General features: G+C 38.7%; 1 protein-coding gene across 2 annotated transcripts in view; it reads left to right on the forward strand.

Moving 5' to 3' along the window:
- Positions 1-204: 204 nt before the first annotated feature.
- slc12a2 (solute carrier family 12 member 2) overlaps positions 205-26,823 on the forward strand; it is a 71,133-nt gene continuing 44,514 nt past the window's right edge. For both annotated transcript variants that reach the window (XM_026296683.1, XM_026296684.1), the window contains exons 1-4: positions 205-1,160; positions 16,665-16,784; positions 20,596-20,671; positions 22,016-22,111. In XM_026296683.1, coding sequence (XP_026152468.1) covers positions 579-1,160; positions 16,665-16,784; positions 20,596-20,671; positions 22,016-22,111 — 874 coding nt within the window. In that variant the 5' untranslated portion in view covers positions 205-578. The remainder of the gene's footprint in view (positions 1,161-16,664; positions 16,785-20,595; positions 20,672-22,015; positions 22,112-26,823) is intronic.

The following is a 26,823-nucleotide window of genomic DNA, read 5'->3' on the forward strand; positions in this document are numbered from 1 at the left end:
ACAAAAACTTTATATTGGTTAGCCCATTGATGTAATTTAACCCCTCCCGGCTTCCTGCTATAGGAGCCTGACAACAGCACAAACCGTGTAGTCGTAATGTGTTCTCGCGATATTTGATCTTCATCTGATAAAGGAGACGCGATTGATGGCATCTCGCGAGATCCTCTTCAGCGGGAATACATCCTTCAGTGCTGTCGACTGCAGTGTGTATTAATAGCAGTGACAGAAGCTGTGGGAGCTCAGGGGCAGCTGTGGTAAGCTTGCTAACAGCATCCTGCTCTGAACAACAGAGAGCTCGGAGGTGGACGACCGAACGCAACCGGGAGAGGTTTTCTATTGCGAAACCCATAGCTTCATGTTCCGATTTAGCTAACAAGCTATTCTTTAGTATAACGACTTTCCGCACGTCTGCTTTGCTTCTTTTTTTACCAGGCAGAGCACCGCGTCGTTCCCTGTAAATAGGAAGTCAGCGTCAAAGGTAATTCTCGGGTCTTCACACTTTCTCCGATTAGTTTTGCGGGAAACAGCGTGGTTTTTTTTCACGAGTGTTTTTTGTGGTTACTGGTGTTATTTGCGCCATGTCAGCACCATCCTCTGCGCCTTCCGCCCCACCAGAGAACACCACAACAGACAATGATTTTCTAGCTCCCGATGCTTTACAGAGGCCGCCCGGTCCGACGCCTAGCCAGAGCCGGTTCCAGGTGGACCTTGTGACTGAGGTAGCGGGCCCTATCGAAGACAAGTCCCCGAACTCCGACACCTCCACCACGATCCCGTCCAGCGATAAGGCCACCTCCAGTACCCTGCAAGACTTTCCGAGTGATCATGGGGCCGTTGGAGAGGAAGCCAAAGGCCGGTTTCGGGTAGTGAATTTCGCCGATTCGAGTGGAGCAGGAAGCGCGGCCTCTCCGGAGGCAGCACCGAACGAGGGACTGCAGAACGGCGACACAGTGATGAGCGAGACCAGTCTGCATTCATCTACAGGGGGCCAGCATCACTATCACTATGATACCCATACCAACACCTATTACCTGAGGACATTTGGTCACAACACCATCGACGCGGTACCCAACATCGATTTCTACCGGCAGACTGCGGCGCCGCTGGGGGAGAAACTAATCAGACCCACCCTTTCTGAGTTGCACGACGAGCTGGACAAGGTAAGCCGCCACGTAATCTGAGAGAGCACAGACTGAGACAGGCATGACCCAGGTGGGTTTACTGCTTTTACATAGTGTTCAGTAGAAAACAAATCTGAAAACGCTGGGTAATAACGGTGAAAACCATCCGGTTCTAAGATGACACTCGCCAGGCGCTCAAATCTACAACTCATTACTGAGTACACAGTGTTAATTACTACAAACAATCTGTACACAAACAGAATCAGCACCTGGAAGCTTCCTCTTGGTCATAGCAAACAGGCAAGGCTGCGTTTAGGTCTGTTTTGTAGCATTTAAGTCCTAAGACATAACCCATGGCTGACAGGAGGTTAATGTCTTAACAAAATGACTGATGCCTGTCAGCAGGTGTACAGACGAAATAAGGAAGGAACAAACTAACCGCTGACAAAAAGTTTGAAGAACATTGTAGCATGAAGTTTTTTACTTTGCTAGAATGAAGACAGGGCGGTAGACGGTGATGTCTGAACACTTTGTCATATCACTCAGACATTGAGAGAATTAATAATTTTGCACTGTAAATTTCTTTCTTTCTTTTTTTTTTTAAATCCTATCTATTGGATGGCCAGTGCCTTAGACTCACACAGTGCCTCTGTCTGTTCACACTGATGAGCTTCAGTCATGTCCTATCATTGCATGTTTTCCCTCCAGGAAAACTACAATAGCTGATTTAATTGATTAGTTTACCGTTTTATTTTCAGTAAAATGTGCTGCTCTGTTTGGTGGGGAGGACACTTCGGTCACAGCAGCATGTGACTGTGCTTGAAGATGATTTTGCTGAAGTAACCAGTGCCTTGATCTCCGATTTTTTTTTTTTTTTAAACAGCTATTTCTGCTCAAGTACTGTAATTGGAGAGCATTTATCAGAGCCTGAGGAACTATTAATTGTCAAGATTAGACTTTGATAAGCTTCAAAGTCACTTTTGGTAGCAGTAGCTAGGCTAATACATCCTAGCCCTGGTGAAATTTCAATGGTCATTTATTCAGGAATACATATGTAACAAAGCCTGTATTGTAAACATCAAGGCTGTGAATACAGGACATTTATAAAATGCAGTATATAATCTGTGTGTGTTTCAGAGTTAAAAAATTATTAGTATTTATCAGTTAATATGTGCTTTTTCCTAAATAAACATATTTGATAATGGTGCCTTGTTAAAGAGTTGAAAAGATATCTAGTGGGCAGGCCATTTTACACTCTGTAAATGTATAAAGGAAACACTGTTTCTAACTGACCTTGAACATATTTTTGGCATCACCCATCAGTTCTGTTGTATATGTCAGATAATAACTATGGAAAATTGATTTCATATGGGCACTACAACATAGTCCATTCATAGATTTTTTTTTTTTTTTTTTTTTTCTCCTAATGCCCCTAGTTTCTAAGCACTAGGGGCATTTAGTCAAAACACCAAACACGAATGCAGTTCGGTTGCAAAATAAAACACTTTAGTCAAAACGTTACAATTAATTCTAAAAATAATATTTCATAGTTGTGGGCAGCATGGTTTCTCCCCGTGCTTGCATGGGTTTACTCCGGGTACTCCGGTTTCCTCCCACAGTCCAAAAACATGTATGTCAGGTTGATTGGTGACTCTAAATTGCCCATAGGAGTGAGTGTGAGTGTGTGAGGTTGTTTGTCTCTATGTGGCCCTGTGATGGACTGGTGACCTGTCCAGGGTGTACCCCTGCCTTTCACCCGAAAGAAAGCTTGGATAGGCTCCAGCAGATCCCTGTGACACTGGTTAAGGAATAAGTGGGTATAGAAAATGGATGGATGGAATATTTTGTTGTCATATTGCACACAAGAGTCATGATCTAATTATGTTTGAGTTACAGTTTTAGTAGTTTTCCGGTTTCCTAGTGATCAAAGTACGCAAAAAAAATAAATTCATCAAACACTAAACAAGACCAATATTACAGACTGATGGAAATATTTATTTACTGTAGTGTAATGTTTTGCAAAGTGTAAGGCTGATGGGTTGGGCTGATGTTTTGTTCCTTGAGCATAAGGTTTTGCTAACCATGGAATACTTTTGATTTTAGTGTCTAAATGAGTAAAATAGAATAATAGAACTAAGACTAAGTAAAAGACTAATAATTAATAGAATTTCTCAGACGGTCCTTAAAAACTGCTTTAAAATATGTTCCTCCCCCAGCTGCGTCACGAACAAATGTGGAATGTCCTCGTCTTTCCACTGACCCCATGTTAACTTTTTCCAGTCTGTGAGGGGCTGAGACTGATCGATGATGACACAGAGAGAAGCACATTAACCCCCTCCCCTCCCTCCCACACACACGCACACACGCACACACGCACACACACACACACACACACACACACACATACATACACAAAAAACAAACAAAAAAACCCCACATTAATTATTATTTCTGATTTGACCATGTGCTTGCAGAGTCAGAGAGTCATAGTTTGGATATGAATTTGATTCACTTTTTACAACATTTCAGAGCATACCTTGCTTTTTTTTTTTTTACATTTGTCAAAAATATGTAAATAATTTTATTTCCTAAGGTTAAGGTATCAAAAAAGAACTTGGGCATCATATTGCCCCTAGTATTTCAAAAAAAAAAAAAAAAATCCATGTCTAAAATCAGGTGATGTATGGGTGTATCTAAATGTGTAGATACCATGGCTTAAAAATTTGCCTAAGCATTAGAACTACAGTTGAAAGAAAAAGTTTGTGAACCCTTGGAATTTCCTGATTTTATTCATTAACTTGCCATAAAATATGATCTGATCTTTGTCACAATAAACAAACACATTGTGCTTAAGCTGATAACAAACAATTTTAATCTTTTTTTTTTTTTTTTTTATTGAACACACCCATTCACCATTCAACATTCAAAGTGCTAAAAGAATATTCTTATTACTTAAACAAAAGCTATTTGCAGTCAGTAGTTTGCACACCTGGAGTGCAATACATGAAATGATTGTGGAGGTGTGGTTTGTAGCTTGATTGATTTTTAAAAGGCACTCAAAAGGTTTTAAGGTTGTTGTTTATAAGGCATGAACCATGCCTTGCAAAAAGGAGATATTTGTAGACATATGCTCATGAGTAGATGTACTGCATAAGACTGGGAAGACTCAAACACTCAAACTGTTATTGCATCCATCAGTCGACAGACAAACTGTCTATACATGGAGACAGTTTAGTACTGTGGTTACTCTTTGTAGTGCACACAAGGTGGGATTAATATCAAATGATCTCCTTAGGTATATTCCATTCCAAGACTGATAGAACCAAAGAGCCATATGAGACCTAGCTACTATTAAGGTATTTATTATTCTGAAACTGATAGTCAAGGGACTAGTGACCTGTGGAAGCCACTGCAGAAAATAGCAACAAACAAAGCTGCATCCTTGTGCTTTATGCTGCTTTCTCAGCAGGCTGCAGCATAAAAGAGCACATTTGCTGCTACCATATACTGGTAAAACGTGTGGCATCTTCTTGCAGACTTCATATGACCTAAGCCACCTTAAGAGGAAAAGTCGTCTCTACCTTTTTTTTTTTATAAATGCAGAATGCCTGTGTTCAGTGACCAGTCCAACTTATTGTCCCAGTGTCCACTCCAGATATTTATTTTTAGGTTGGTACCACTTCAAAGTCTGCACCACAAATGTTGACTGGATACATAGAGGATTTAGAATTTTAAAAATGTATTAGCATTTCCTTGGTTTTAGAGGTGTTCAGTAGGAGGTGTATTGGGATTATATGGTAGTATGAGGTCTTTAAGGTATGAAGGAGCTTGATTATTAAGGGCTTTGTATGTAAGGAGAAGGATTTTAAATTCGGTTCTGGATTTTGCAGGTAGTCAATGAAGATAACTGGAGACTTCTTATGGAATTATTGCGACATCCTGATAATGAGTTACAGTAATCTAGCCTTGAAGTAACAAATGCGTGGACTAGTTTTTCAGCATCATTTTGAGACAGGATGTTCCTAATTTTGGCAATATGCAGGTGACAGTACACAGTAGTATTGAAGGCCGTAGCTATACCATAAGTGATCTCTATATAGCTATTAGATAAGCTATTTACGAGGTTGTTAGGCCCAAATACAATAACTTCTATTGGACATTCAGACATTCATCCTTTCCTAATCAAGCTAATCACTCACTTTACTATCCTGGAGGGCTTCTGATGTACCCAATGACCCTTTTGCTGCATTTTTCTTTTTCCATTTGCTTCTTCTGTTGGATGGCTTTTTGGATTAGCAGCATGACTCTGAAATGTTTTTATGTATTTTGTACATACTGTACATGCATGCTTACTTGTGTACAAATATAGAAAGGTATTTACTGCCATGGGTAACACTGTTGGGGCTGGAAGTGATTTGGGCATTTAGAGTATTTGTACACAGGATATGATGCATCACCAAAGGGATTATGCGTCCCTAGTATAGCACAAGTTAGCTTTGACAAGGTCAATCTGGGATGTAGTTTTCATTTGTATGGTAAAGATAACTATGATTTCTCAGATTGTAGAGTGCAGGAAGCAGAGTTCTGCTTATTTTGTTTGGTCCACTTAGGCAGATAAATGTGAAAACTTGGAAAAACAGTTGTGGGGTTAGTCTAGCTGTGCAGCTAGACTACATGTCACTAGTGGTGATTAAAGTATGTAAAGCTGCCTTGCCCCCTGCACTATGGATAAAGCTGTGCTGCCTTGAAAACGGTTGGACTTTATACCCCTAATCATCCATTTTAATTTAGTGCTTCTGCTGTGCAATTCACAGGACCACACTGTATATTATTTGCCATACTTATTCTTCGGTATAAAATTCTGGACTTGTAACCTGTCTCAAAGTTTTGAAAAAATTCCCAGCAAAAGATACATCAAAATGTGTGGCTTGATCAGAAATGGTATGCCATGAATTTTAGTAGCGTTTTGAGTTTGTTTCAAATTTTCCAAAAAAAAACAAATTGACTCCACAATTTTGAACTGACATGGACAATTTCTGTTTTCAATCACCTCTCTGTAATCCCATTGCAAAATAACGTTTTTTCAGAAACAGTATGAAGTCCTATTCACTACAGTTATAAATTTTTCTCTCAAGCCCTGAGGGCATCTTAACCAAAAATAAAATGATGAGGGCATCTCAACCAGGAATTCATAATTCTGCCATCATAAAAGAACAATATAATTATATAATTTACCTAATTTAGGTCACTAATTTATTTAACCTACAAATAATGTATTAAGCTGAGTTTAAAATGAAATTAAACTGTTTTGGAAACATGAATAAATGAAAACCTGTCATATGCTCTTTTAAAGTGCTGTGTCACTGTCATTCCCTCTCCCACTCTGGTCCCAGGTCACCATAGCAACTGCTCACACAGCAGTTGCAGGGACCACTGCTGCCTGTGGTTGGGTAATTAGACTGACTGGCTGCCTAATGTCCACTGATGTTACACATAAATGTCCTGCTGCATCGAAGACTTTCAAAATAAAAGTGTTTGTGTTCCATTCTTTCAAAATAAAAGCAGGTAAGACATAATGAGCTTTCTAAAGGTTTTGGCTTCTTGCACACTGTTTAGAGCAGACCTCAAAATGTGACCATTTTAGTCACACGTGATCAACCCAAAATTCAGTATCTCAGAACATTAGAATATTGTGAAAATGTTCCATGTTGGAGACTCGTGGTGTCACACTCCAATCAGCTAATTAACTCAAAACTCCTCCAAAGATTTCCTCAGCCTTTAAATGCCCTCTGTGTAGTTCAGTAGGCTACACAGTCATGGGGAAGACTGCTTGATAGTTGTCTTATGGATCTCTCCTCCGACCCGGAGAGTGCAAGCCACATTTTTCCGGTTGAGAACCATGGCCTCAAATTTGATTCTGCAAACCACCCCAGTGCATGCTGAAGGTCCTGACTCGATGAAGCCAACAGGACAACATCATCTGCAAAAAGCAGAAATGTAATCCCGTGGTCCCCGAACTAGATTCCCTCTGGCCACTGGCTGCACCTAGAAATTCTGTCCACAAAAATAATGAACAAAGGCATCTCTGTCAGAGAATGACCCGATCCTGAATACTGAAATACTGTTCCTAAACCATATGCGTTCTTAGATTTTATGCAAAAAATTTCAAATTTTTGTCTAAAAGTCTGCAATTATTTAGAGGAGGTTACTTCACCTCCAGAGTATAATCAGTATTCACAATTATGTCATGTTGTAGGACAAGGTGATGTCTACCCTGCATTTCAAGCCACCATAACAGGCAATTTTTGATGTCATGAAGATTTCCACAATGAAAGTCTACAGTCATTCACCACAACATATTTATACTTTGACAACTCCTTCATGACTGTTAATTTTAGGAAACAAGCTGTCATGCACTGCTCTTTCATGACAACTTTTCAAAAAGCCAGAGATGGCAACTAGATTTTTCAGGATGGGCTCCAAGCAGCAGGCACTGTCACAATTTCTGCAGAAATTTTCTAGCTACCTTTGGAACCTTATTTTGTTTTCCCCACAGTCGTCTGTCTTTTTCAATGAATTTTGAAATTGCACTGGTTATATCCCTGCTAATTTTTGAGCACTTTTGACAGTAACTGCTGCTGGTGTTTAAAGTACCACAAGAGGCGTTGTGAGCTTTGCTGGTACTTAAAAAGCAGTCTAGGTGCACTCACTTTGGCTTTGTATCCTGGGATGGTGGTAATGTTACATTTTGCCATCCCAACTCTTTTTCCACTGTTTCATTGGTCCATGCCAAAAAGGAATGCAACATTTAAATAAATGTAATTTTAAATAAACCCATCCTGAGCTTTCATGCTTTAAGCAACATTACGCCCTGAACCCAAACAAACCTGACCGACCCTGGGCTGAAAAACAGCTTGACCCAAACAGGTTACTTTGAGTGAGGTCAAGGTCAGTTCAGTTGAGTCAGGTCATAAAGACATAGTTATGTACTGGGTTCTGAATTATACATTAGGTTGTCTGGCATGCCCCTCCACATGTGCAGGGTGCCTTTGTCCAATATCAAGCCCCCAGTCAATTGTACTGTATATAAAAAAAAAACAAGCAATGTCTTGTTCTAATTCCTTAATCTGTAAAGCAGCTGGTGAGAGGTCTCATATCCAGCTGTAAAGTAGTTGGTGATGAAAAGCTGGTCTCATGTCCTTTTCTGTTCTCTGGTCCGAATATATCAGGTCTTAATGGCAAGTATCTAGTATATTATTAGAAGGAGAGTTGTGCCACACAATGACTGCTGCAGATATCTGTCAACTGATAGAGAGTATGATTTAATTAGCTGCTCTGGTTGGCACACATTCATAAAAACAGCTTGGCCCTGGGAAATAGCTTGTGGACTTTCATGGGGTTTGTGCTGATTTGAAGGTCACTGTGGCCCTGGTATATCCACTAGATCATGTACAACATCAGTTTTCCCTGCTGTGTACAGCATGCCCAGATCAAAATATGGAATGGAAATTCCACTGTACCAATTGACTGTTGCCTATGGACTTTTTGTCTGCAGTCAATGAGTCATCCCGTGTAGTGTTAGAACATTTGAGGAAACCAAACTGCATTTCCTTGATGATGCCTGAACACTTCACATTATTTAGGTAAACTGTTTAGGGCAATGATTGTGCGCTTGTGTACTTGGTAGGCTGGGACATCACCAGTAGGGAAAGGCAGGAAGTTTTACTATCCTGGTATGTTGGGCCATTAAGAGAGTGGCAGCAGACATAACAGTGGTGTGCTGTAGATCTATATTGATGAGCTAGAAGGGAAATGGTGACAGGGCAGATTTGTTCAGTCTTCAGCAGCCAAGCATAAATATGTTGTGCTTAAATATTGATGCTGCCTTCGATGTTGTTCCAGTGCAGCAGTTCTAAAGTGTCTGAAAAGGCTGGGACATCATGCATAGCTTTACTATGCAATATACAAAAATTTAAATAAAATAAAATGCTGTTTAGATGAGCATAATATTAACAGACCTTTATTATGCTATTATTGGTATTATTCTTGTGCCAGTTTTAGCGGCTGTACTTTTGTAATTACAGTCAAATTAAATGTAATGCAATGTACTTACTGAATACTGATATCAATACATGATATAAAAAGGATTTTGCGGGATTTTAATAGTTTCTTTGATATTTAAGTTTTATTTATTTACTTACATGTTATATCATGATTTGTATACTCAGGCTTGTCTAGACATGCACTCAGGGCAGGTTGCATGAGGTTCGAGGAACAGTTTGATCTTGCTTGGGTATGCATTCCCTAGACCTCTAATCCTAACCATCACAACTAAATGCCTAACCCTTAACCTAACGTAAACCTAATTCTAACCCTAACCCTAAAACCAAGTCTTAAACCTCAAAAAGCATTTGAAGTTTTGAGGACCGGCCAAAATGTCCACACAAAAATGGTATCGGAGTAAAATATGTCCACCCGTGTCCATAGAAAGACGTGTATACACCCACACACCAATACTACAATAGGGGTGATAGACTCAATTTCTAGTTTTGAGTCTTCCCTCGTATACACAACCCAGTATAACTGGTATAGACTTATAATTGGTGATCATGAGGAGTGGGACACCTATCACAAACTGCTGAAAATAAAGAAATGATTGCAAAACAGGTCTGGTCCTGATGTATGACCTGTTAGGCTTTCTTAATTTGTGGTATCCACTGCGAGATATGCAAGCAGCTGTGCTGACAAAAATTGGTACCAGAGGTCATCCTTTTGTACGATTTTAAAAAGACTGTTCCAGTCTCACCAAGCATGTAGACGTTTGTTCTCCCAAACTCGTAGCAGTAAGACTAGCTGCCAAGCTTGCAAGCAAGCATCCTGTGGTAACATGCGCTCAAACCCCTGCAGCAGTCACTACCACTGCCTTTTCAGTCATTACTCCATATGATAAGATCTCAAAATAATTAATGAGTGCATACCTATTTTTCCTTCAAATTAAGGAGGAACTGAGGAGCTTTCTTGAAAACCACAAATGACCCAGGTATTCTAATATTTTGGGCAGTCTTTTTAGACCAGTAGCGAAGCCAGTGAATTAATGGATTGTTTGAGATGTTAGCAGTAAATTTGTCTTTAAAAGCAGGTCTTCGGTTGTACTGTGGTGTTAAAGATGGGAGCAATGACATGGACAAAACCAAAGTCGTTTGCAAGCATTGCCATGTTTCAATATGACATTAAGGCAGCACAACCAATTTGAGGGTTCACCTCGTTAGCTACACTCCATAGCCACAAAGCCAAGTAACAGAATTGCTAGCTACCATACTAGCTAGGTCCACACAGTGAACCTCTTTGTAACAAACAGACTCCCCCTGGTCACACCCAGCCATGAATATGTGGTGGCTTTGGATTTACATCCTGTTAATATCCGTACTTTCTGTGTTTTGTGTTTATGTTTGAGAATTCATTTTCCAGTCTGTCCTTGTATTTCATTCTTGATATTGCTGTTTGGCAGTTTCATTTTAATCCAGTTCTTCTCTCTGTAGGCTTTGTGTTTTTCTTTAAGGCATTGTTTTATTTGGGGGATAATCTATGTTTGGAGAGTTGGGAAATATCTGTATTATTTTTTACTGGGATGCATGTGCTGATACAAAAATGTATGTAATCAATAGAAAAGCTATTTCGGAGGTTTTTAGGCCCAGATATAATAAATTCTGTTTAGTAGGAAGTTATTATTTATTCAGACCTTTATGTCCTTTAGACATACTTGGAAGTCTGGCTAACTGGTTTGTATTATCAGGTTTTATAGGTAGATACAGTTGAGTTTCATCTGCTTAAGAGTGCTTCCTAATAAAATTGGCAAAGGGAAGCATGTATAAGGTGACGAAAATTGGTCCTAGCACTGAACCTTGTGGAACTCCATAACTAACTTTTGTGCGTGTGGAAGGTTCATCATGGACATGAATGAACTGGAATCTGTCCAATAAATAGGATTGGAATAATTTTAATGCTGTTCCTGTGATAGCAGTCACATGCTCCAGTCACTGTAATAAGATGTTGTGATCAGTAATGTCGAATGCATCACTATGGTCTAGGAGGACAAGTATAGAAACAAGTCCATTATCTGAGGCTAAGAGAAGATCGTTGGTAACTTTCAACAGTGCTGTTTCTGTACTATGATGTGCTCTAAATCCTGATTGGAAATCTTCAAATAGTTCATTCCTGTGTAAGTGGAAAAAACAGAAATGTAGAAATTTTTGCAAATTTATTAAAAAAGAAAAACTGAAATGGACAGCATGTGAGTTAAATATGAGTGTCACTGCAAAGGGTCTGAATACTTATGACCATGTGATATTTCAGTTTTTCTTTTTTAATAAATTTGCAAAAATTTCTACATTTCTGTTTTTTTCTGTCAAGATGGGGTGCTGAGTGTACATTAATGAGAAATAAAATGAACTTTTTTGATTTTGGCAAATGGCTGCAATGACACAAAGAGTGAAAAATTTAAAGGGGTCTGAATACTTTCCTTACCCACTGTATGTACTAGTCACTGCTATGATTTTCAACAGAGCCTGTCAGTGCAGTAACAAAAGCCATGACCACTGGTTGGTGCTCACTAAGAACAGGTCCTCAGCTCACTGTCCCAACCACAGCTCTAAATGCCATTTCTACATCAAAAGCATTTCAGCTGCCTTATTGAGCTGCTTGTTTCATGTGTGTCTCACGTAACTGTTAAACACTTATGTTTAATCAATCCAACATTGATGCCAATTATGCAGTTCAAGTGATAAAACATTTTCATGGTTACAGTACAGCCAGCCATTTTTCTTACCACTATATTTGTAACAACTGTTGCTTTTAGAGTGTAACAAGAACATGGTTTTCTTTTGATTTTGATTTTCAAGTTCAGTGACGAAGAGAAAACCTGCTGTCTTAGCACTGTACACATTACATTGATAGGACAGGTTTAGCATAGCCTGTATTGCAGGTCTCACAAATTTAAGCTTTGGGACACACTGATAACATTACCACATTTCTGAGGAGAGTAGGAGAGTGAATACAGAAGTGGTGTATACTATGCACAGCAAAGAGCGCAGCTAGTTATTTGTCCAGTATAATTGTACCACAGTCCATCACTCTTTCTTTTAACAAGCATGTGATCAGAGTATGTATAAGAGCATGAACAGATGTGTAATTTGAAATAACACAGATATGCTCTGTGTTATGAAAATGTGATACCATCAAATCCCTGTAGTCATTACAGGGTAAGTTTCCACTTTAGATTATTTAGCTAAAGTTTAATGCTGTAGATAAATATGGACATACTCTCTTCCACCTGAATCTAAAACTCATTCCAAGTCCATTCCCTGATGTTAACTTTGCTGAGCAACAAAGCTCCTCACTGTTTGTAGGTGCCTCACTCACCAGGTCTTTCACACTGATGCCAGAATCAAATAGTAATTTGACACAATTCTAAAACAAAACTCTGCAGTGTAAGGATAGGCCATTTTGGTTCCATCAACAGGCCTTAGTGGGTAGCAGGGAATCCAACTCTGGGAGAGTTTCAGTTGAGTAAAAGAATAATGGAGTGAGTAGTGGGAGGTTTTTCCAAACAATGGTTAGATGTCTGAGACAGTGGACATTTGATCATTCTCTCAGGCACTGATAGAGTCATGCAAGGAGAGTGAGGGAACTGTCAGCATGAAATAGGTATCTGAGAATCCAGTCTGTACCAGTGGTTCAAAATATGCTTACTACTGCAATGTAAAGTAATATGTATATTGGACACAATGTACCAAAGGACACTGTGCTATAGAGATATTATTGGATGAGGACCACAAATCCTGTTAAATACCCAACAATTAATTTAATGTTTTCACAGTAATGTTTTTGAATCCAGAACTTGGGTTAACATACTGGTCTGTGCTGTAGACAACTGCATGGGGTTACATGTTTCTTCCTCAAAGAAAAGAAACAAACAGAAAACAGGTGGTCTGTCTTTTTCAAAAACAAGCTCCAGTAGTATCTGCAGAGTAATATTTACTCTCTATATGGGATTTATTGTATATAACAAAAGCATACAAAATCACCAAACCTTACTCTTTAACAAATTCTACAAATCCCACGTACCACAAGTCTGCAACAGTAGTAAATAGGCTGTTCAATGTGAACAGCATGTAGAGGCTGCAACTCTTAATCCTCATGCTAGAGAAGGTACACCCAATCAGTTTGGGGGCCTTGTTTGACAATCACGCCTGTCAACATATTGTCTATCAGTTAATAGACTAAGTGTACACATGAGCACAATTCGTTGTCTTGCTGCAGTTCAACTTGGCTTCCTCACACACTGTCATGGACCTGAAAGCTATGCTGTTTTTGAAGAGTTTTGTTTTATGTGCCTGCTCTTCCAGTTTTCATATCAGAACATGTTTTGTGTTGTACTGAAATGATAAGTGAATAAAAATTGCTGTCATATACAAATAAATAATAAAAATAAACAGTTTCAAATTCTTACTGGAAACAATGTTCTCAAGTAAGTTACCATCAGCATGTGGCTTTTAGTTTAAGAAGTGCTGTACTCTTACAACCCTCAGAAAAAGTGATGTCCATTTTTCCATGAACTGGTGTGTAGAGGGAGACTGGCAGTTCCAGCTTCACTGACACGAACAGGAGCCTTTTGTTTTTTTTGATTAGGTGTGTTGCTATAGACATGATCATTTATAGAGGATAAATTGTTCATTAAGTAGTCAGCAGAATATACCAATGTTTCCTGGAAATGAAGCTCTGTCCTCCTTGACTTTTTTATTGTGAATTTGCACAGGGTTTCCTGTTGTCTTAAAATGTTGTTTATAAACTTGAATTTCAAACCCAGTTATTTTTCATGACCTCACATCACATGATTAGTTTTTCTTTTGTGTAACGATTTGTCATACTATGGTTTACACTTCTGTGATAAACCTCTCAATGGTTTGCCATTGTGCATAGCCAGATTTTGTGTTGCTTCAGCCATACAGGTATTAACTAAGCATTAGGGCTGAGTATTGTTAAGGAAGTCACAATACAATACGTATCTTGTTACATGGGCAGTGATACGATACGTACCTCGATTAAAATATAACTTGCTGTGTACCACTTAGGTAATCTAATAGGCAGGCACATCTCAATACACTTTGATGTGACTACTTTGATGTGCCTTAAGCCTCAGCTTGTGAACAAAAGATTATAGATGGTGTGTTTTTTTTTTTTTTTTTTTAATCTCCCAAATTCTGTGCCCTTATAGTGTTGATGAAAGCCCAGGCTTGTTATGCTGAGTTCTGCCTGTCCTCTGTCTGCTGCCTATTTAAAAGCAATTGGGTTTAAGTTTTAGCTGTGTGCATTCCCACGTGGTGCATGCACATTGTAGCTAACAGGCAGTAGACTCAAGTTGAAGGTCATCTGTAGAGGTTCACACAGCACAGCCATTAAGCAGCCTTATACAAACACCATCTGGGCCAGCTGCTTTCCCACAACACAATTTATAGTGCATTCAGAAAGTATTCAGACCCCCTTCACTTCTTTCAAATTTGTTATGTTGCAGCCTGATACTACAACATTTCTCATTAAGCTTCACTGAGTACCACATAATGATAAAGTGAAAACAGAATTTTAGATATGTCTGTAAATTTATTAAAAAGAAAAAAAATGAAATATCATTTACATAAGTACTCAGACCCTTTACTCAGTACTTGAATTGTATTCTCTCTGTACTTTGCTCCATTCAGCTTTCCCTCAAACCTGACCAGTATCCCAGTGCCTGCTGGGGGTCCACAGCATGAGACCGTGCTCCTGTGAACCTTCAGTGCAGCAAAATGTTTTTATAACCTTCCCCTGCTCTGTGCCTATCAATAATCCTGTCTCTGAGCTTTGGAAGCAGTTCCTTTGACCTCATGGCTTGGTTTTTGTTCTTATACGCAGCTGTGAGGCCTTCTATAGAGAGGTGTGTACTTTTCGAAATCATGTCCAATCAGTTTAATTTATCACAGGTGGACTCCCATCAAGGTGTAGAAACATCTCAGTATTGATCAAGAGAAATTGGAAGTATCTGAGCTAATTGTTGCAAAGGGTTTGAATACTTATGTAAATGTGATATTTCAGTCTTTTCTTTTTAATAAATGTACAAACATTCCTAAAATTCTGTTTTCATTTGGCACTGAGTGTAGATTGAGGGGAAAAAATTATTTTAAAGAATTTTAGTATCAGGCTGCACGCTGCTCAGATGCACACTGGTGTAAGATGAGGAGGAGGAAATGAAAGAGGAGACACTGAGGAAGAATGAATGGGCGTGGCTAGGCAGGCAGAAAGTACATTTTGTGCTTGATTGTTCTTTTTTTTTTCTGATGTGTTGTATTTTGTTTTTGTAATTCTCCTTAACTTGCTTTTCTCCTGCTTCAGTACACAGTGTTTATAAAGGCCTTTACATACTTCACAAGAAGTGAGAAATTTGTGCTCTCTCCCAGGGCTGTGAGGAAAAAAATGTCTTTTTTTTTCTTGCTGCCCTTGTTTGGGAGGTCTCGCAGCTTGTTCTCAACACGTCATCTGGGCAGAACTTTTTTTCTTGGGTGGTGTCCGACAACTATTGTGTGATTGGTCAGAAATTTGAAGTGGTCGTAGTTAATGCGGAAAGCGGAAATGTTGTCTTCTCGCTTTTTCAGCTGGCGGTTGTCATAGCAATGGATAGTTTTGAGGAGCCGCTCCCCGAGGCAGTGAGGAATTATGAAAATGTTTATAACACATCTTGTAAGGCATATGAAGACACACAAATGGCAAATAATTTGTGGATGGAGGATACGTTGTGTACGGAGGAGCGCGTCTTTCGTAAAACACGACGATAGCCAATATCTTATCACTGTATTACAGTTTCTGTCAGATTCCCACAATGCTGAGCGCGCGTGACGTAAGCTGCAGTGGGCGGAACCTCCCAGGAGTTCGGCAGTTGAGTTTCTCGTGGAGTATGAAATGTCTTGGCAAGAACAAGAACAAATTTTGTTCATGCCACCTTGAAAAAGAAATTTCTTGCTTCTCGTAGAGTATGTATCAGGCTTTAGACTATGTTGTAGTCAGACCTACCTTGTAGTAAGGCAGTAGAAGTGTAGGCCTCTTTAACGTTTGCATACAGCTGATAAGGGGTTTTACCTTCTCTTGTTAGGACAGTTAAGTATGGCAATGACAATTTTTTTTCTACCACTTCTACCAGTATTTATTTTTAATTTACATTTACTACTACTAGATTGTGAGAATGTTTTTTTTTATGTTAAAGAGAAATTAGGGTACAAAAAGTATGTTTGCTTTACATTGTATCATCCTATCAGACTTATTCAAGGAGAATGCCTCCTTGTCTCACCTCAGCTACACCCATGATTCTACCTTTTTGACCAAATTTAGATGTTTTGCCCTAAGGATATGATGTTAAGTGATTTTGAAATCCAGGTTTCCCTCTGTTCAGTGGGCCATGGGGGACAACATCAGTGTCTCATATGTAATCTTGTTTTTGTTTTTGTTTTTACTTTTTAGGAGCCATTTGAGGATGGATTTGCCAATGGTGATGAGTTGACTCCAGCTGAGGAAGCTACTGCTAAAGAAATAGCTGAGTCCAAAGGAGTGGTTAAGTTTGGCTGGATTAAGGGGGTGTTGGTAAGCTACTTTTGAAATGCTGTGGATTTGGGGGGAAAAAAAAAAAAAAAAAGCTTTCTTCTATAGTGATTTACTCTATACTCTAACTTACCGTAATGGTGACCAACAAATTCAATGGCTATGTTAATCTTAATGTGTTGTTTTTATGCTTTTGCTCATGTATATATGTCCTAATATTCACTTAAACTAAGTGGGTCACAGCTGTTAAATGTGCCTCTATATCAGAGGTCTCTAACTCTAGTCCTTGAGGGCCACTGTCCTGCTTCTTTTCCAACTATCCCTGCCCTTGCAGCTTGTGATTGACTGAACACACCTGATCCAGGTAATCAGCAGTGGGTAGGGCAGGGACAGCTGGAAAACAAGCACAACAGTGGCCCTTGAGGACTGGAGTTAAAGACACCTGCTCTTGTTAGTATAATTCAAACTGTGTGCAGTAACATAGCACAGCGTTAAGGATTTTAGATGAGTATGAATTACTAGTAGTAGTGGTGGTTTATTAGTGGTTAAACCACTGAGGAAGAAGTCACTCATAACAACTGAAAAATGTGTTCAGTGCCCTACACATTTATTTATTTTTTTATTTTATTTCTATATTTTTTTTTTTGAAAGTACAGTCAGGATTAATTTTTCAATGTTAGATTTGTCTGGATATTATCATCTCACTTTTATTTTTGGCATGACTAGTCCTTACTTCCTCTCTAATATAAACCTTGCACTAATTCTTGTGTCCTCTGGTTCATAATTGCTTTTATCAACTGTTGGAGGATGTTTATATAACCTCGAAGTGTAATACCCAGCTGGGTCTTTGATCAGGGCCAGATAAACCCCCTAAAACTATACTCCTGACACTGCTGGTGATTTTTTTTTTTTTTTTAAGTTCTGTACTCTTCAACAGAATGAGAAAAGAAAGTTTTTTGAGTTTGTAAGTGTTAGTAGCAAAGCAACCAAAAAATAATTTTAGATTTTGTTACCAGGTTTAAGCAATTTAACCAACAAATGCAAACATTGTAGTATGGTTAAATACATGTAAGTAGCAGGTAGGCAATAAATACTGATTAGGAACAAATTGTTTTTTTTTTGTTGTTGTTTTTTTGGTTTTTATTTACACATTTTCTAAATTTTGGAACTGTTACCAAAGTGTGATCTCAGTTGCCTAACAATAATTTCAATTTGAAATAAACTTACAATAGATTACATATTAAATAAAATATATAGAAATCAATAAACATAGTAAGTAAAAATAATAAAATAGAAAAGAGGTAGGGTTGCTACCTTTTCTGTTACCACTGAATTTCCTCCATTGTTGTTTAAAGTTCCCAGCACAATCTCTGTTTTAACATTTAGATGAGTTCAGTTACAGCAAAAAGCAAAAAAAAAAGCTGTAATGTTATATAATCCAGATAGACATGAGAATAAAGTCTCTACTGGAAAACTTTAATTGAAAAAGTAACTGTTTAAATAGTATGCCTTTTAATTCATAACTGGGTTTATTTTTTTGCAGACTGGGCAAATGTTTGAGTAGTTTGACTCAATGAATCATTTTTAATATAGACTTTATATATTCCATATTAATACCCTTGAAGAAGAAGGAAATGCATTCAGCATGTTTGTGGGCACACACTGTGCTTTGAAGAGTAACACTATATTTAAATATAGCATTCAAAGTAAATTAAACAGGTTTTTTAAATCTGAAATTCAGTCAATCAATCAGTCAACCTCTATTTATATAGCACCTTACAAAAAACTAAGCTGACCAAAGTGCTTCTAACATTAAAAGTTGACTAAAAAAAATCATATATACAATTTAAAAAAAAAAAAAAAACAAAAAAAAAAAAGTAAATACACCAAAAACACAGACAAATGGCAGCGTGATGCTATGAGCCACCAAAAGCCATTCTGAATAAGTGAGGGTACATAACTCAATGGGCAGAGAATTCCAGAGTTTGAGACCTGCCACTGCAAAGAAACAATCACCCAACTGATGGACAAGAGGAAACGGCCCCTCGATCGTGGGACCTCTAGCAGATGTTGGCCAGCAGAATGCAGAACTCAGCTGGGTTAGTGAGAGTTTAAAATCTCACATGAATATGAAGGTGCCAGGCCATTAATTGCACTAAAAACAAACAACAGAAGCTTAAACTGATTTCTGACCTGTGGAGGGAGTACAGGACAGGGGTGATATGATCATGCTTTTCAGTGTTAGTCAGCAAGCGGGCTGCAGCATTCTGAACAAGTTGCAAGTGATACAGACAAACTTGGTTAATGCCTACATGAAGAGTGTTGCAATAATCAAGCTGGAAACTAATAAAAGCGTGAATGGCCTTCTCCAGGTCACTGCAGTTCAGAAAGGGCTTAACCTTTGCAAGGAGGCGTCGCTGAAAAAAGTTTGCCTTGAGTTAATTTGTTTATGGAAATTTAAGTTGTGGCTGGATATGAGTGCATGAGAAGAATTTGAAACAACTGGCAGATAGATTTGTAAATCATCTGCATACAGATGAAAGGAAACATTGAATTTCGCAATAATCGACCTTAAAGGTAACGTGTACAGAGAAAATAGAACAGGGCCCAAAATGGAACCCTGTGGCACACCAGAGGTCAGAGCTGGAGAGGAGGAATGAGCACCAATCATAAGTGAGAAAGTAACATATTTGTTAAATAGGTCCTAAACCACTATAGCACAGGTCCCTGAAGGCTGACCTGTCCAGCATCACTAGCAGCACAGGTTTCTTAGAATCAAGGGACAGGAGAATATCATTCTGAACCTTCAGGAGAGCGGATTCAGTGCTGTGACGTGTTCTAAAGCCAGATTGGAATTTTTCAAAGACATGCATTTTTTTCCAAAAAAGAATGAATGAAAAGAATGATGAAAACATATTTTTCCAAAACTTTAGATAGGAAAGGTAAATGGGACACTGGTCTAAAAATTGCTTGTAAAAAGTGCAGGATCAAGATTAGATTTCTTGAGAAGAAGCATGCTTGAACACATCTTCGATAGACCCTGAGCAGAGGCAGTTGTTAATGAACAAGAGGAGACATGGCCCCACTGTGTTAAAAACCTGTTTAAGCCCCCTGGATGGAATAAGGTCCAGAGGGCAGTTGGTTGGGGACAGCCGCTCGATGAGAGAGGAGAGATAGGGACACTGGCTCAAACACAGAGCAGGGCACAGGAGAGGAGCATACTACGTCAAGACCATTAGATGTTGATGCTAATGTTCTGCCAAACAGAGTCCACTTTGTCAACAAAATAATGAAGAAATTCATCACAATTCATTCAGTTTGTTTATGCATGCATTTTCTGTGTAGGAAAGAGCTATCCTTAGTTAATTAAATCTCCTGGGCTATTCAAAACCAATGCAAAAGGAGTGCAAGGACATAAACCAGTAGTGTGGTGTTTAAGCCTTCATGGTGGTCATGCTGTCTTTTTTTGTGATAACACCAACTCTGGACAACTTAACACCACCAACTTGGCCCTGAACTAATATATCAAACAGTGACTGAAAAAAGCTTTTTCTGTCATTTGTTTGAAAACATTTCTAAAAACAGACAATGAACTGTGTATAACTAAAGGCTCCTTCTCTATGTAATGACATTCTTGTAGTTTAGGTGGCATGAGCCACATGTACCCACATGCTAATTTGTGCACACTTCTCTGTCTTCCCCAAAACATGTACAGTGAAAATCTTTCTATATGTTGTATCAAATAATCATATCATCAATATATCAGCACTGCAGTAGTCCCTCACTAGAAAATTAATAACATTGAACCTGTCCAATCTCAATTACCATCAGTAACAGCTCCTCCTCCCTTTAGGTACGCTGCATGTTGAATATTTGGGGTGTGATGCTTTTCATCCGCATGTCGTGGATTGTGGGTCAGGCTGGAATCGGTAAGTAGAGCATTTTCAAAACAATTACATATTCACATCTGGTAAAGTTGAAAGAAATGTTAAAGCAAAAGCAGCCATAGACATGGCCTCTTTTTGTTAGTCACCTGAATGAAAACAACTGTGCTAAATCTAAGCAATCTGCCACTAGCTATGTTTAATAAAATGACTGTTACATAAACACTATCCTACAATTTTGAAATATCTAGTTGATGTCTAAACTTTGGAATATTAGGTTCCTTTCCATCCCATTGAGGGTCATACTCTGGTTTATATAGTTCTGCATACTGTCTTTTATTTCCAGTAGTGGCCAACATTCAGTGTAGATGGGCTGGAGAGTTATTTATTCATTAGGTCCAATTCTAGTTGGATGGAGGTGATGACTTATGTTCACCTCATTATCACAGCAGAGTTGGAGGTCATGAATGTTAATTTATGAATGAATGTTAGTTTATGTTAATAACATCCAAAACAGCCAGCTAGTAGACAGTGATTCTGGGCTGGGTATAGAGAAATCAGAACAACAACCTTTTCACAATCAAGGTTAAAACTCAGCAGTAAAAAAAAAAAAAGATTCAATCAAATGTAAACTTGTATATAACAAAATTGAACTGAACTGAACCTGAAATAATTCCAATAAAAAAGATTTTTAAAAAATTTTAAATGAACCCAAGTTTTAAAAAAGACAAGTAGAAGAGATTATAAAAGCAATACCTATGCAGATAACCATTAAGACACAGCTCCAAATCTAGCCACATAAAAAAAGTCAAAGGTTTCAAGTGATAAATATGTTTTTATTTGTGAAAACTGATCTTGATGTTCCTTTTTTCCTTTAGTTGGTAATTTTGGTACTTACCTTTTAAATAATGTTTGGTAAACCAGGCTACAGAGAAACAAAACAGTCAGGCTGTCAGGAGTCTGACTGCTTTGGTCAGGAGTTTGACACACACAGCCAGTGTTGTACTTTGATGTGACAAAGACTGCATGTGTGGCACACAGTCCTTATTTACTGACATTTTGGCACTCACAGGGTGGTAATTTCAGACCCTGTGTTCAACACTCCATATCAGTTTGCTTTTCACTTCTCACACACACAACACAACTCCATAATGCCCTGACCGCCCCAGCACTTGTTGATAATTCTCCACTTTGATGTGAAATATCACCACAAAGTGGCATATGTGGCAGACTTTGCTGCAGTAGCTCATCTCATCTCTTCGTGGCTATGGTGTTACTTTTCACAGAACTCTGAGTGTTTGGAAGTGCTACTGGGAAACTGTTAAGTGTTTTGCACATTCTTTTCATTTAAGAGATTTGTAAAGCTTGTACTTTGTTTTATTTCTGCAGCTCTCTCCTGTTTGATTGTTGTCATGGCTACCATAGTGACAACAATCACTGGCCTCTCCACCTCTGCCATCGCCACCAATGGATTTGTACGTGGAGGTATATATCACTTTCCTCTCTAGAATGATTGAATGAAATTCTGTTGTCACAAGAGAATATTTCTCAAAAACCAAAGAAACTAGTGACTGACTTTAGTCCTCCTGTGAAGCAGCAGAGTTCTTGTGTAACATTTGATCTCTTCCTGGTGCTTTGTGTAAAACAAGGTTATCCATCTGTGTGATTTTTACCAGCATGACCAGCTCTCAGTCATGCATCTCTGTATAGCATAGTATGAAGCTTTATTTGGAATTAGATGAAAGAAGGGTTAAACACTCATTTCTCTATCGTCTCAGTGAGAGGAGAATTTTAGGCTTGCGGTACTTTATGTTGAGGTAATTGGGAGAAGTGATGGACAGTTAGTATGATTTGATTGGTCAGCGTAGCACCTTCCTGGGTGACACTATACGACTATGCAGCAGAAGGGGAACCAACATTGAAATAAATAAGAGAGATGTGCTTTTTTTAATGTCAGTGTAAATGTGGCCTTAGTGTCCAGCTAGATATTTCCTGTACCAGGAGCTTTTAACCCTCTGGGGTCTAACGGTGTTTTGGGGCCCTGGACAAGTTTTGACATGCCCTGACATTTGTGCTTTTTTCAGTTGCTTTTAAACATATTAATGGCTAAAGTCTGATAACACTGTAATCACCACAAACTGGGCTACAATAATATGTGAGCAGCATGTTTATACATGGTTTATATATGATGGTGTTTTTGAGAAAACAGTGTTTATGCATGGTTAGTGAAAAACTACAATTTTTAAGTCACTGAAATAAGGCCATAAAACACACAAAGAACATTGGTTCTTTTGAGAAATGCATCGTGTAGCCAAAAGTGTTTGCTTCACAATGATGTGAAAATCATCTTGTTCACTCATTCACAGAAAACAATGCACTGATTTAAATTTTCTAAGACACTTTTTTAGTAGAAAAGGCATATGTGAATAATAATTATGTGATTCACCTGAGAAGACAAAGACCCACATAATGAGCTGCATACTGAGCCTTTCAGTCAAGAATGTGGCTGAGAGAGAATTACTGCAATGCAATGCAGATGCAAACGTTCGTCATCTGAGTCGCGTTATTCCTCTGAGTAAACACTTTGTCGCTGTCCGGAACCATCCAAAATTCTTCTTCGCCCACGTAGCTTGCCATCATCCAAATGTGCAGAAAAGGTGAGCAAATTCTATGATGAAGCTTGATGTTTTATGCCATTTCTTGGGGTGCTTTGTTTCATATGAACGGCGCTCTCAGTGCAAGGCAGAATCACATTAGCTATAATGAGGTGAGACAGGAGAAACCGTGCTGCTCATTACTTTCATACGGATTACAAAAAAAAGAGATGATTTGTTCTAAACTTGTTTCGAATTTTGAATTGTTTAATTTAAATGAAGACATTGCAAACTTTCTACATATATATTTCTCATGTCTTTGAGGCAAGTATTTGCTGAGATTCAGGTTGTTTTATTTATGTATCTGAAGACAGGTGACAGAGAAGACAGAGAGCGCACGCTGTCTGCTTTCTTTATTTTCCAAAAGCACACCATTTTGTTGTTATTATGAGTGTGTACAAATAAAACTAGACTCTTTACAGATTCAAATGATATATTGCTCTTATCTGTATGATCACAACTGACAGAGTAATATAAGTTTGTTTCGGCGATATGAGGAGGCGATGCCACAAAACACGCCAGCGTATTCGCCAACCCCTCACCACTACATTATTACTAACCCTTTTAGCACCAGCTTTCAATTCTCTTTCCTAGCATTGAGCATAACATTGAAAAGAAGGCTTGCTCGGTTGCCAAATTTCAATGTGTTACTGGCATTACTGCTATAGCCTCATAGTGTAAGGCAGTGAAATTTCAACTTTTGCTTTTACTACTTTATTATCTGCACTTTAAAGTCTTTGAAGGACAGTGTACCCCAACAGTCCCGGTTCAGAGTTTGTGGCCTCAGTCATTCACAGATTTTTTTTTTTTCCTTAGAACCTAATTGTTTGTGGAAACCCACTCAGTTTCATGGAAATATCCTCCACATTTTTTTATGTTTTTGTTTTTTTTTTGTTTTTTTTTTAACAATATATAATTTTTCAATTAAATTCTTAAGAACAATATAATCTACTAATTTAGGTCACTAATTTATTTACTAATAATATATTAAGCTGAGTTTGAAATTAAAAGGTGTTTTGGGAGTATATTTGGGGGCATATTTAGGGTTTAAACTATAAAAATAGGCTTTTTTTTTTTTTTTTTTTTAGCGATACAGTTACAGTGGGTACGGAAAGTATTCAGACCCCTTTAAATTTTTCACTCTTTGTGTCATTGCTGCCATTTGCCAAAATCAAAAAAGTTCATTTTATTTCTCATTAATGTACACTCAGTACCCCATATTGACAGAAAAAAACAGATATGTAGAAATTTTTGCAAGTTTATTAAAAAAGAAAAACTGAAATATCACATGGTCATAAGTATTCAGACCCTTTGCAGTGACACTCATATTTAACTCACATGCTGTCCATTTCTTCTGATCCTCCTTGAGATGGTGCTCCTCCCTCATTGGAGTCCAGCTGTGTTTAATTAAACTGATTGGACTTGATTAGGAAAGGCACACACCTGTCTATATAAGACCTTACAGCTCACAGTGCATGTCAGAGCAAATGAGAATCATGAGGTCGAAGGAACTGCCCAAGGATCTCAGAGACAGAATTGTGGCAAGGCACAGATCTGGCCAAGGTTACAAAAGAATTTCTGCAGCACTCAAGGTTCCTAAGAGCACAGTGGCCTCCATAATCCTCAAATGGAAAAAGTTTGGGACGACCAGAACTCTTCCTAGACCTGGTCATCCAGCCAAACTGAGCAGTCGTGGGAGAAGAGCCTTGGTGAGAGAGGTAAAGAAGAACCCAAAGATCACTGTGGCTGAGCTCCAGAGATGCCGTAGGGAGATGGGAGAAAGTTCCACAAAGTCAACTATCACTGCAGCCCTCCACCAGTCGGGGCTTTATGGCAGAGGGGCCCGACGGAAGCCTCTCCTCAGTGCAAGACACATGAAAGCCCACATAGAGTTTGCCAAAAAACACATGAAGGACTCCCAGACTATGAGAAATAAGATTCTCTGGTCTGATGCGACCAAGATTGAACTTTTTAGTGTTAATTCTAAGCGGTATGTGTGGAGAAAACCAGGCACTGCTCATCACCTGCCCAATACAATCCCTACAGTGAAACATGGTGGTGAGAGCATCGTGTTGTGGGGGTGTTTTTCAGCTGCAGGGACAGGACGACTGGTTGCAATTGAAGGAAAGATGAATGCGGCCAAGTACAGAGATATCCTGGAAGAAAACCTCTTCCAGAGTGCTCAGGACCTCAGACTGGGCCGAAGGTTCACCTTTCAACAGGACAATGACCCTAAGCACACAGCTAAAATAACAAAGCAGTGGCTTCGGAACAACTCTGTGACCGTTCTTGACTGGCCCAGCCAGAGCCCTGACCTAAACCCAGTTGAACATCTCTGGAGAGACCTGAAAATGGCTGTCCACCAACGTTCACCATCCAACCTGACAGAACTGGAGAGGATCTGCAAGGAAGAATGGCAGAGGATCCCCAAATCCAGGTGTGAAAAACTTGTTGCATCATTCCTAAGAAGACTCATGGCTATACTACCTCAAAAGGGTGCTTCTACTCAATACTGAGCACAGGGTCTGAATACTTATGACCATGTGATATTTCAGTTTTTCTTTTTTAATAAACTTGCAAAAATTTCTACATTTCTGTTTTTTTCTGTCAAGATGGGGTGCTGAGTGTACATTAGTGAGAAATAAAATGAACTTTTTTGATTTTGGCAAATGGCAGCAATGACACAAAGAGTGAAAAATTTAAAGGGGTCTGAATACTTTCCGTACCCACTGTATCTTCAATTGAGTCAAGAGTTCCATCTAACACTAGTGACTACTCAACAAAAATACTGTAAATACACACATATCAGTCGCTTTGCTGTATAAGTCGCAGGACAAGTCAAAGGAGTAAAAAAAAGTGCAACTATAGTCCACAAAATACAGTACATTAGTACTCAGACCCTTTGCAACAACATGTGAAAATTGGTTCTGTTTATCTAAGCTTCTTCCTCTCTAATGCCATTTCTACAGCATTTTCCTATAAATTCCACAAAATACACAATCTGCTATATTTCTTACGTCAGCACAAGATCTGGTCTTAGATTGGTAGTATCTCAGGCATTATGAGCCGACTTCTTAAATCTACCCTCAGTTAACAGTTTTTCCTGCATTTAGGTGCACTAATTTATGACTGTTCAATGTTGGTTTCTTTCTGCTCTTTTCACCATGCTGAACAAATACCTCCCTGATTATTCTTCTCATCCATAGAGTTTACCACTTTGCATTTAGTTTTAATACTTGCTGCCATACACTCAACACTTCCTTAGGTGTTTAGGTGTATCTCCCTAATCCTGCTTGCCATTATGTCCCACACGTCTCCCAAACTTAGTTTCTTTCTTTCTACACTTTCCCAGTGTTATGTCATACTAGACAGACCATGCGTCCACCCTTCACCCCTTTCTCTCACTCCCAAGTAGTAACAGATGAAATCAAGGTAGCGGTTTTATTTCGCTTTGGAGATGAGCCTGGTCCAAAACAATAAACAAAAGGTGCTACACAAACCCTGAAATTACCTAACCAAAAATAAAATCCAAAATAAAAGACA

This window comes from Mastacembelus armatus, chromosome 12 (genome assembly GCF_900324485.2).
Source record: "Mastacembelus armatus chromosome 12, fMasArm1.2, whole genome shotgun sequence".
Classification (NCBI taxonomy): Eukaryota; Metazoa; Chordata; class Actinopteri; order Synbranchiformes; family Mastacembelidae; genus Mastacembelus; species Mastacembelus armatus.